Below are 12,757 nucleotides of genomic sequence, written 5' to 3'. Positions count from 1 at the left end.
AGGGTTGAGATAGCCACTGTGTTTCAGGGCAAGAGAGTTGTTAATGGGATATCAGTAAAGCGACTAGGCTTGACGAGAAACAAGGCTGGAGTTACAGGCTGGGCTTGGAGGGAACGCCTTCTTCTAGGGTCCCATAGAGATGTTCCTCCCGCTTCCTAGAGAATCAGAGAATGGATGCGGGAGCCCGCTGCTGACGCACTACCGGCCGCGCCACCACTCTTCCGGCTTCAGAAGTTAAGGCCGCTGTCCTGGCTCCCGTGAACCTCCGGGAGCGCTCGCGCCGCTCCGCGGGGAGTCCTTGGATCTCACAGTGAGCGGGTTGGGACCCAAGGAAGGGAAAAGAGGGGACCCTGGCGAGCCACGGCTGGGGCGGCGGGCTGGAGGGTTATTTGGGAAGTCAGCCCCGGCCTCGATCCTACCCGAGTTGCTGCCTACGCGTGCCGCCCGGACCTGGGATACTCCTGGCGGCTCGGCCCGCCCAACCTGCAGCCTCAGCACTGCAGACCCCAAGGGCCAGCACAGTGCCCAACACAGAGGAGATGCCTAGGAAAATGGCGGAATGAATGAATGAATGAGTGAGTGAAGGATGGATGGATGTTCAAGACCTAGGACCCATGTCAGGAAACGAGATCCTGGGGATCAAAATTCTCGGTTCCGATTCCAGTTTCTTTCCCCTGCCGATCCTGTAGCTCCTGTTTTTATAGGTGACGGCACATAGTGTAAAGCGCGCTCGTTTGGAGTCTTGAGACCTGAGTTACAATTCTGGAGGGTACAGAAATCTCTGAAGTACTGTGTAGAAGTCTGTTCCTTGCTTCTTCACAAAGCCCAGTTGACAGTTGTATGTGATAGTATGTATACAAACCTTAATGCCTCCCAATGAAGGCTTACTATCCATTACATGCCAAACATTACACCGAATTCAGGGGCGAGGCTACAAAAGAGTGACGCCGGAGACTGCCAAATGTAAAGATGCTTCCAGTCTTGTGTAGGATAATAAGTGCATAAGCAAATTTGGGTGGTAATATTTTAAACTACATTTATTTAGCGCTTACTGTATACCAGGCACTATTTGAAGCATTTGTGCTAATTGATTTAATCTTCACAACAGCGTATTATGTGTAGGGTTTTTGTTTTTTTGTTTTTGTTTTTGTTTTTGTTTTGTTGTTGTTGTTTGTTTTTTTGAGACGGAGTTTCACTCTTGTTGCCCAGGCTGGAGTGCAACGGCGCGATCTCGGCTCACCACAACCTCTGCCTCCCGGGTTCAAGCGATTCTCCTGCCTCAGACTCTCGAGTAGCTGGGATTACAGGCATGTGCCACCACAAGCTAATTTTGTATTTTTGGTAGAGACGGGGTTTCACCATGTTGGTCAGGCTGGTCGCGAACTCCTGACCTCAGGTGATCCACCTCCCTTGGCCTCCCAAAGTGCTGGGATCACAGGCGTGAAACACTGCGCCAGGCCTATGTGTAGTTTTTAAGTGAGGAAACTGAGGTACAAAGAGAATAGAAAACTTGTCCCAGATCACATTACTAAGTGACCCAAGGCTGCATAAGAGATAAAGTGTACTGCCGCAGCTTGGTTGAGTGCACTGTTTGGTGCCAACATGCCTACCAAGAAGGGCTTCAGAGAGGAGTACATTTCAATGTGATCTCATTGGAGGGATTGTTTAAAATTCTTGAAAAACTTCATCTAGCTCTCCTAGATTCCTTTAGCTAATTATTGAGGGGTAAGGAGGTGGCATCTGGGCAAAACCTTACAAGGTAGAGGGAGGAAGCCCGCTCTCTATTGGGTTAGCAGGATAGGGCTATTAAGAGCCTGTTTCCTTTTATCTTTCACCATAATACTCATCTTTCCCCAGATCTGCAGAGGGATCTTTTTAACATCTTAAAATCAGTAACAGCCAGATTATTCCACATTAGGCATTTGTAGAAGCACCCGTACATTACTTTCTGGGCAACTCATAGACCTAGGAGTCAGCAAATATGGACCAAATTTGGTCTGCCACTTTTTTTTTTTTTTTGGTAAAACTGTTTTATTAAAACACAGGCAAATTTACATATTGTCTATTTCTGTTTTCAAACTACAAAGGCAAAGTTGAATAGTTGAGGCAGAGACTATATATCCCATTTAACCCATTAAACCTAAAAATATTTGCTTTCTGGCCTGTTACAGAAAATGTTTGCTGACCCTTGACATTGACAAACTGCTGACAGCTCAGATGATCCATGATTGGAAGGATGCGGTCATCACCAAGATGTCTTTCTTTCTCTGTAGGTTTTAGTATCAACCATAATAGCATCTAACCCCTGTTGAGTGCCTGCCATCGAGTAGATATCTTTTTGAATGCTTTATGTGAATTAACTCATCAAGGATTCACGGATTATCAGAGCTGGAATGACCCATAAATATTGTCTAAGTTGTTACCCTTTTCAGATAAATAGCCTGTCATGTAGGCCCACTCACATAGGCTGTTGGCAGAACAAACTTTCCTGACTCCCAGTCCAATCGACTATCATCTTGTGAATGGGAGGCCAATACCATAGCCTTTTGTTTTTGTATTTGTTTCTGGGTTTTTAAAAAGTAACTTTCTCTAACTATAAAAGTAATATATGTTTATTGAAGGAGAAGTAAAACATATAGAAGAGTATAAAGGACTAAAGTAACCCATTAACCAATCTAGAGATAAGTGTGTAGGTTTTCTTTATGTCTTTTTTAAATGTGTGTGTTTTATCTGTTTATTAACAATAGTTTCTATGTATTGAGTGCTTAGTCCAAGTATATGTGTGCATATTTCTTGTTTTTGTTTTAGTGTTTTGTATCTTCCTGTTTTAACATATTTTCTCATGAATATTCTTTGAAATTATGATTTTTGATACTTTCGTAATCTATCTTTGGTAGTCTGTCAATGTTTATTTGCCTGTTTAACAATTGTAGTAATAGTGTGATCTTTGTACATAAATCTCTGTGCCATCTCTGATTATGCTTTTTCACTTTTTCTTTGATTACAGAAGTTAGTTATTCCTATGGGAAAATTTTCAAACATTACGAAAACATAGACTTTAAGGCAAAAGTTTACCATAATTTTATTCTTCAGAAATGATCACAATAAATAATTTGATATATATTCTTGTAGATTTGTTAGTTTTTTTTTTTTTTAAAGCAAAAGTAGAGCAAAATATAGATACTAGAGGACATTTGGGAAAATTATTCACAATTCATTATTTTACCACAGTGATGATTATTTTTCCTTCTTGATCTTATTCAGATGTATTTTTAAGTTTTAATTTTTGAGAGGGGTCTCACTCTGTCACCCAGGTTGGAGTGCAATGGTGCTATCACAGCTCATTGCAATCTCTACCTCCCAGGTTCAAGTGATCCTTCTACCTCAGCCTCCTGAGTAGCTGGATGCAAGCACGTCACATGTATATTTTAACAAACATATATTTTACATTATATTATTACTTGAAATTTTACTATACAGTGTATTTTTAACGTATGGCAAGTATTTTTCCCAATAATCATATATTTTCATTTTTAATTACCTTTATGTCTAAATAATTTTCACCAAGTAGAAGTATCATAATTTGCTAATCCTCAGTGTCCACCAATAGACAAACTTTATTTCCGTGTACATTTCAGGGGATATTTTTACCAGTAACAGAAGAATTCTGTTTCTCTTCTCTCTGGAAAGTTACTTCTTTCTGAGAAAGTTCTAGTAGAATTACTAGGTCAAAGAATATAGTGTTTTTTTTTTTTTTGAGATGGAGGTTTGCTCTTGTCGCCCAAGCTAGAGTGCAGTGGCGTGATCTTGGCTCGCTATAGCCTCTGTCCCCGGGTTCAAGCAATTCTCCTACCTCAGCCTCCTGAGTAGCTGAGATTACAGGCGCCTGCCAGTGCGCCTGGCTAATTTTTTGTATTTTTTAGTAGGGACGTGGTTTCACCATGTTGGGCAGGCTGATCTCGAACTCCTGACCTCAGGTGATCCACCCGCCCTTGGCCTCCCAGAGTGCTGGGATTACAGGTGTGAGCCACTGGGCCTGGCAGAATATCGTCATTTTTTATGGCATACTGATGACTTTGAGGTACACTACAGATGGTGTATATACAAAATGAGCATTCTGTTCTGAATTCCTGTATCCACAAAATGTTGACCACAGCATCCTAACTATAACTAAGCTACAACTTTCACACCTGATGTATATTGCCAGATTCGCTCCAGAAAGATGGTACCAACTTACGTTTGCACTGGTGTGTGAGAAACTCTTTCCCTGCACCTTTGTGAATCTTGAATGTAGCATTAAAAATAGATTTTCCACTTTGATGTAAAAATTGATTCTTCATTCTTTCAGTTTCCATTTCCTTGTTTACCACAAAGAAAGATGGAACATTGTTTTGATATGTTTGTTGGCCTTTGTAATTCTTGTTGTATTTTTTGTATTTTCCGTTTTTTTCTCAGTTCACCTTTTTTTCTTACTCATTTGTAAGAAGTCTTTATTAGGTCTGTCTATCCCTTGCTATATAACTGAAAAATACTTTTTTTTAAAGCTTGTTTATCTTCATTTCTTTGTATTTTGGATATACAGGGTATTGTTTTTATGTGGTCAGATTTATCAATTTTTGTCCTATCCATTTTGCATCATGCTTGAAAGTGCTAACCCTAGAACAAATTTTTGGTCATATTTTATTTTGTGGTTTTATTTTTCATATTTAACCCTTTAATTGGTTTCAGTTTATTTTGGTGTGTGGCGCAATATAGTAATCACACTTTTTTTTCCAGGTAGTTAGCAATGGTGCCAACTTGATTTATTAATTATCTATCTTTTTGTGATTAGAAATGCTGCTTTTATCATATATTAAATTATTTTTATTTACATCTCTTAGAGGATTAGAGATATTTTATTTAATTAATTTATTTTTGAGACAGGATGTTGTTTTGTTGCCCAGGCTGGAGTGAAGTGATGCAATCATTTTTTTTTTTTTTTGAGACGGAGTTTCACTCTTGTTGCCCAGGGTGGAGTGCAATGACACGATCCATCCTCACCGCAACCTCCGCCTCCTAGGTTCAAGCAATTCTTCTGCCTCAGCCTCCCGAGTAGCTGGGATTACAGGCATGCACCACCATGCCTGGCTAATTTTGTATTTTTAGTAGAGACGGGGTTTCTCCATATTGGTCAGGCTGGTCTCAAACTTCCGACCTCAGGTGACCCACCTGCCTCAGCCTCCCAAAGTGCTGGGATTACAGGCGTGAGCCACCGTGCCCGGCCAATGCAATCGTATTAATAGCTCACTGCAGCCTCGAACCCCTGGGCTCAAGTGATCCTCCACCTTAGTAGCTGTGACTATAGGTGCATACCATTACACCCAACTAATTTTTGTTTTTTGTAGAGATGGAGTTTTCTGTGTTGCCTAGGCTGGTCTCAAACTTCTAGCCTAAAGTGATCCTCCCACTTTGGCCTCCTAAAGTGGTAGGATTACAAGTGTGAGCTACCTCACCTTGCTGGGATTAGAGATCTTTTAAGTGTTTAGACTCACTGTTGGAGTTTTCCTAGCCACATTGCTTTAAAGATTTTATCTGTTACTCCTGTGATTTCAATTACTTTTTTTTTTTTTTTTTGAGACGGAGTCTGGCTCTGTTGCCCAGGCTGGAGTGCGGTGGCCGGATCTCAGCTCACTGCAAGCTCCGCCTTCCAGGTTTACGCCATTCTCCTGCCTCCGCCTCCCAAGTAGCTGGGACTACAGGCGCCCACCTCGTCTCCTGGCTAGTTTTTTGTATTTTTTAGTAGAGACAGGGTTTCACCGTATTAGCCAGGATGGTCTCGATCTCCTGACCTTGTGATCCGCCTGTCTCGGCCTCCCAAAGTGCTGGGATTACAGGCTTGAGCCACCGCGCCCGGCCATCAATTACTTAATTTTTATGTCTAAAACTCTTCAGACCACACCTGTCTGTCTTTCAGCTGTGTATGCCCTGTTCTACCTTCTATGTAGATATTTGAAACTAAAGATATCTTTTTGCTTTCCAGACCAGTGTACCCACTGTCACTAAAGGTCACTGTCATCACCCAAAACTGGCTAATTATCCTTGACATCTCCCTCTCTCACCCCTCCCGCCAATATTCATTCATTCTGGTTGATTCTTTCTTTTAACCCAGTCCCCATACTGGACTACTGAAATAGCCTTACAAGGGATCTTCAAGCCTTCACCTTACCCTCCCACTCCCCACCACTACACACATTATCTGTTGCTGTAGACAGAGGAATGTGTTTCCATAAAACAGCAGATCTAATCATGTCATGTATTTTATCAAACTTTTTCAAATCCTTATTATGGCTTTCTCTTCACTTTAGGGTAAAGTCCTTAAAATGTTTTTTAGGGTTCTGTTTGAACTGGCTTGCCCTTAGGCTCTATGTCTCATTTCTGGTGTTTAATACTTGGGCATTACTATGTCTCCTTTATTCTTCCAAAGTACTGAGCTTGATTCCTTTTGTATGTTCATTTTGTCTCTCTACTTTTTCCTTTCTTTTTCTTTTTTTTGAGACGGAGTCTCGCTCTGTCGCCCAGGCTGGAATGCAGTGGCACAATCTCGGCTCACTGCAAACTCCGCCTCCTGGGTTCACGCCATTCTCCTGCCTCAGCCTCCCGTGTAGCTGGGACTACAGGTGCCCACCACCGCACCCAGCTAATTTTTTGTATTTTTAGTAGAGACGGGGTTTTACCGTGTTAGTCAGGATGGTCTTGATCTCCTGACCTCATGATCCGCCTGTCTCGGCCTCCCAAAGTGCTGGGATTACAGGCGTGAGCCACCGCGCCCGGCCTTCTTTTTTTTTTTGTGTCTTTTTTTTGAGATGGAGTCTTGCTCTGTCGCCCAGGCTGGAGTGCAGTGGCGCGATCTTGCCTCACTGCAACCTCTGCCTCCCGAGTTCAAGTGATTCTCCTGCCTCAGCCTCCCAAGCAGCTGGGACTACAGGCATGTGCCACCACGCCCAGCTAATTTTTTGTATTTTTAATAGAGACGGGGGTTTCACCATGTTAGCCAGGATGGTCTCGATCTCCTGACCTCATGATCCGCCTGCCTCGGCCTCCCAAAGTGTTGGGATTCCAGACGTGAGCCACCGTGCCTGGCCTGCTTTTCCCTTTCACATGTCTAAAGGGGACCCAGACTATATCAGGTCCCCTCTGCTCTACATTCTGTAGCACCCCATACTTGCAGTTTTGTAACTCCCATATTTGAAATGATTCATTTAATGTCTTTATCCAGCTATGACACAAGTTGGAACCGGATAGGGTGTCTGGCTTCTTTTTCCAGTGTCTAGCACTGATTAGTCACCCAAATCCCAGTCTGCTTGCATGAGTCTCTGAGTCTCTGTAGGATTGTATAGTAGCTTACAGGTCCCTTTATGTTCTTCCTGTGAATGAGAATCAGGAAAACCCAGATAGGATCTTCTTTTTTTTTTGAGCTGGAGTCTCGCTCTGTCTCCCAAGCTGGAGTGCAATCCTGTAATCTTGACTCGCTGTAGCCTCTGCCTCCTGGGTTCAAGTGATTCTCCCACCTCATTCTCCTGAGTAGCTGGGATTACAGGCACCTGCCATCATGCCCAGCTAATTTTTATATTCTTATGGAGACAGGGTTTCGCCATGTTGGCTAGGCTGTTCTCAAACTCCTAACCTCAGGTGATCCACCTGCCTTGGCCTCCCAAAGTGTTGGGATTACAGGCCTAAGCCACTGCTTCCAGCCAAGTATCTTCTTAAAACTTTAAAGTTCAATGCAAAAGCACAGACTTCACTGAGAAGTCCACAAGACCAAGCTTATTATGTACTTGAGCAGACTTATTTTATTCTTTCATGTCTTCCAAGTTCTTGACTCTGGTAAAAATCATCTCTGGATCTTCCCTTTTCCCTTGAATGATGCTGCAAGTTCTGCTTCTCACTTCAAGGTTAAATGGAGAGATATTTTTGAATGAACAGTTTTGATAATGACATTTTTAAAAAGCATTTACAGAAACTGGTATTTTTGCAACTTTTTTGTAAGTCAAAACTTATTTCACAATTAAATTTATTTTTGTTTCTTTTTAACTGCAGCCTGTCCTCTGACACTGAGCTATACCTGAAGAAAAACTGTTTAATTGATATGACATCTTGAAGAAAGGACAATCAGTGTGTCTCTAGTTTGTATCAAGTAGATAGCATTCCCTGACACTATATCAGCCTCTTGGCATTTGGTAGAAGTGGGTAAATCAGACTGAATACACAAGCCTTGCTATAAGGACATTTGCTATATAACTTTTAACTATATTGACTGGCTTTTCATATAGATTATTGTATGATGGACAGAGTGTACTAATTGATGTGAATATACCTATTCATTTAATCTTTATCATTATAAAAAGGTAATGAATAACATTCTGATTTATTTATCAAGTGCTTAAATGTTTGATAGTATGTTAGTCTGATGTTATTACTTTTTGGACAGCTAACAAATGGGGTGTGAACCTAGGAGGCTACAAGCCAATGCTGATTTTTGCGGATGCTTCCACATTGTTATCCTAAGAGTTATTGTGTGTGTTATTAGATAGTGTTACTAGGCAACAGCTCTTTGTTCTGTTTACTGGGACAGTAATATTCCCTCTCTCCCTGCATCTTTTTTCCCCATGAGCAGGGCTCCCAGTTTTTCAAGCCTGAATTGTTTTCCAATCAAAGTGAAGAGACAGTCTGTGGATGTTGAATATGCAAGGAACTGAAGAGAGAGAGATTAGAAGAGAGACTTGTCCAGGTGAGTGAGCAAGGGACAAGCAGTGGGAGAAATAGCCAGCCATCAGGAAGCCTTTGGAAATTATAGAAGAGAAGCTGGGTGAGGCTCAGGAGATAAAATAACTGTCTCTTATAGGGATGTTGGGGGCAGAGGTGGGTGAACATATCTGGAGCTAACTTTTTCCCAGTAGTAATTTTATTCTCATTTCTAGCATTTTCCTGTTGACATTCTCCCAGTCTCCACTCTGGATACAAAGCATTCATGTTTCCTGTCTTGCCCTAATCTTAGCCTAGGTGTTGGTGGTTGTTTTTCATTTATCTCCATTGTCTCATTCTCTTGCTCCTTGGGTGTCTGTAGCTACCCCTTCCATGGGATTTCCTCATTAATGGTAATCATATTTCCCTGATACATATCTCTTCTGTCAGTTGCAACTCTTAAGTTACTTGCCATACTTGTTGTTACTGGCCCTTCATCATAGGCCATTACTGAGGTCTGCCAAAAGTTAAGGTCAGGGGCCTTCACTCTGCCCTGTATAGGAGATATTCATTCTGCTTTTTTCTTTCAGGCTGGGTAAACAAGAACAAGCCTGCCCCAGAGCAGGATGTCTGTAAAATTGACTCATCAGGGATAGTAGCAAAGAGATTCCAAGAGGATGAATACCAAGATTCTACATTTGAAAAAAAATATGCATGTGAGGGCATGAAGGAAAACTCTCCTAGGGAGATTGCTGAATCATGCCTTTTCCAGGAAGGAGGTTTTGGGGGAATAACTTTCATCCACAAAGAAGCACCCCCTGAAATTATTAGTCAAAACTATAATTTTGAGAAAAGCTTGCTTTTGACCTCAAGCCTTGTTACACGTCTCAGGGTTTCTACAGAAGAGAGTCTGCATCAGTGGGAAACAAGTAATGTACACAGCAATGATTTTTCAGACCAAAGTAAATGTCCAACTCTCTGCACACAGAAGAAATCTTGGAAATGTAATGAATGTGGAAAAACCTTTACTCAGGGCTCATCCCTTACCCAACATCAGAGAACTCATACTGGAGAGAGACCCTATGCATGTGAGGAATGTGGGAAAGCCTTTAGTCGTAGTTCGTTCGTTGTTCAACATCAAAGAATTCACACTGGAGTGAAACCATATGGATGTGAGCAGTGTGGGAAAACATTTAGATGTCGATCATTTCTTACTCAGCATCAAAGAGTTCACACTGGAGAGAAACCTTATAAATGTAATGAATGTGGGAATTCCTTCCGCAATCACTCACATCTCACTGAACACCAGAGAATTCACACTGGAGAGAAACCTTATAAATGTAATAGATGTGGGAAGGCATTCAATCAGAATACACACCTTATTCATCATCAGAGAATTCACACTGGTGAGAAGCCTTATGTATGCGGTGAATGTGGCTCTTCTTTTCGAAAACACTCAAATCTTACACAACATCAGAGAATTCACACTGGGGAAAAACCCCATAAATGTGATGAATGTGGGAAAACTTTCCAAACAAAGGCAAACCTCTCTCAGCATCAGAGAATTCATACTGGAGAGAAACCCTATAAATGTAAAGAATGTGGCAAAGCGTTTTGTCAGAGCCCATCTCTTATTAAACACCAGCGAATTCATACTGGAGAAAAACCATATAAGTGTAAGGAATGTGGCAAAGCATTTACTCAGAGCACCCCACTCACTAAACATCAGAGAATACACACAGGGGAGAGACCCTACAAATGCAGTGAATGTGGTAAAGCCTTCATTCAGAGCATTTGCCTTATTCGGCATCAGAGAAGTCACACTGGAGAAAAACCCTATAAATGCAATGAATGTGGAAAGGGCTTTAATCAGAACACCTGCCTCACTCAGCATATGAGAATTCATACTGGAGAGAAGCCCTATAAATGTAAAGAATGTGGGAAAGCCTTTGCTCATAGCTCATCTCTTACTGAACATCATAGAACTCACACTGGTGAGAAGCTCTATAAATGTAGTGAGTGTGAGAAAACCTTCCGCAAGTATGCACACCTTAGTGAACATTACAGAATTCACACTGGTGAGAAGCCTTATGAGTGCATTGAGTGTGGAAAGTTCTTCAGACATAGTTCAGTGCTTTTCAGACATCAGAAACTTCACAGTGGTGAATAATGCAGGCATTTAGGTTATGACAGTTTCTCTAGTGAGGATGACTACGAATCTGACTGGGAGTAGAGGGGCAGGTAGAGTTCCTGGAGGGAAGGAAGAAGGAGCCTTGGCTACTGTACTCTGAGAGGAATGTTTCCAGAAATGGAGGTGAGAGCTTAGGGAATGCAGAGCCTACTTGAGGTGGGCATCTGGGAATACAGGGTAGAAGGAAATTCCTGCTTTTCAGATAAAGCCTACACGTTGCCACTGCCTCCCCATGTGACTCTTAAAGCTTGAGGGGGCATTTGTTAAGTTAGCACTTCTGCTAACTTTACTACACCCTGCCCCATCTTCTGACTTGTCACCCATTTTCGTTGGCTGGCAGGTTGAGATGTTTTTCTTAAACACTGCCTGTCAGTGTCAAGTGGCACAGTTCTGATGTAGTGCTAAGTCTAGCCTCCAGATTTGAGGCAGCCCTGACCATGCTACCATGGGGGAAGCTCCCAACCTGTAGAAGTGGTCCTGTAAAGAGGAGACGGAAACAAATAACCAAAAAAAAAAAAAAAAAAAAATCCATATTCATTTAAAAAAAGGAGATATAAAGCAACAACTGGGCTAACCTCTATAGATCTGCCAGTAAAGAAGGTCTTTCCTCATTCTTCCAAGCTTTGGGGTGACTCGGAGCTAAGAATGAAACAGGAGATCAAGTTAGAATTCATGATGTTGGTTTATGGGAAGGCAGTCATACCTGTTCAGAGAACCAGTAAGACCCAGTATCTATCTCAGAGGAATAATGGTTACCCAGGAAGGAAATGGTCTGCTCAAGTGACAAGCCTCAGAACAGGAAGCCTGCATGCAACTGAGCAAGTCACCTACATAACTCTGCCTGTGCTAAGGTGTACACCTGTCTATTGTAACTTTGCCTAGGCTCTTGGTGTACAGAGACCAGAGAAGAGAGACCCACTAGGAGTAACAGCATCCTAACAAAGTGATACTTAGTTTGTTGGTCTTTAGGAGAAAGCATTAGTAATGAAAGGAGAGAATTTTCAGTTGATTGGACGTTGGGGCCGCTTAAGAAAGTGTTGACATTTGTCATGGAATGATTTTGGAAAGACTTCTAAAACAATCTTTTTCAAATCCCTGAAAATCAGGATAGCACATTTTGCCACTGACTGTGACAGTATTTTATTCTTTTGAGAGAAATGACATAGTTTTCCCTTTATTTCCCAAATTCCTTTCATGTTCTTAACTGCTACCCAGAAATTGAGCTCCAGAACATTGAGGATAGCCTTTGACTGGTATTTAAAATAGTTTCTAAGCTGTGAAGCTTATAGCATTTTTAAAGTGTGGCTATTAAAAACACTAAATTAGGTTGATTCTGGAATACTTGGTTATTTGGAACTCATCGATTTTTCTAGAGCAATTGCCTTCTAGGGATAGGTTTGGGCCGTGAATTACCATTAATGGGAATATGGTATAAATATGTATCTTTTTCCTATGAAGATTATGTTCTTGAAACCTACCACTAATGAAGTCATAATTGAGGAATTTAATACATTATGGGTAAAAATACTGTAAAAGCTTTCTAAATATGTTCATGAAAATATTATTTTACCAAAAACAAACTGTATTTATACCTCCTAGATAAAAACACTGTATAATTAATTACTGGCACATAATACATGTTCAGTAAATATTTATTTCATGAGTTAATACATCAACCATTCCCCAACAACCTTTCTTGGAACTTGCTGATGAATATTTATAGCAATATTTGTACACCATCTTGAGAATTATGAGTGGAGACTAGAGAGAATAGGGAGAGTTTTCTTAACAAAGAAACAAGAAAACTTTTTTTTTTTTTTTTTTGAGGCGGAGTCTCGCTCTGTC

General features: G+C 41.3%; 1 protein-coding gene across 4 annotated transcripts; it reads left to right on the top strand.

The window, feature by feature from the left end:
* Positions 1–212: 212 nt before the first annotated feature.
* On the top strand, positions 213–12,251 carry ZNF502 (zinc finger protein 502). Of its 4 annotated transcripts, none has more exons than XM_023231817.1 (4): positions 213–310; positions 2,172–2,269; positions 8,654–8,767; positions 9,312–12,251. In XM_023231817.1, exons 3-4 carry the CDS (start codon positions 8,713–8,715, stop codon positions 10,889–10,891), a joined length of 1,635 nt encoding a protein of 544 aa, XP_023087585.1. In that variant the 5' UTR covers positions 213–310; positions 2,172–2,269; positions 8,654–8,712; the 3' UTR covers positions 10,892–12,251. The 4 variants fall into 4 exon arrangements, with proteins under 4 accessions (XP_023087585.1, XP_023087586.1, XP_023087588.1 ...); XM_023231819.1 differs by having other exon boundaries at positions 236–575; XM_023231818.1 differs by lacking the exon at positions 2,172–2,269.
* Positions 12,252–12,757: the final 506 nt, after the last annotated feature.

Source organism: Piliocolobus tephrosceles, chromosome 2 (assembly GCF_002776525.5).
Source record: "Piliocolobus tephrosceles isolate RC106 chromosome 2, ASM277652v3, whole genome shotgun sequence".
NCBI lineage: Eukaryota > Metazoa > Chordata > Mammalia > Primates > Cercopithecidae > Piliocolobus > Piliocolobus tephrosceles.
Note: the sequence above shows the minus strand (reverse complement) of the source record. Positions and strands in the feature narration are given on the sequence as shown.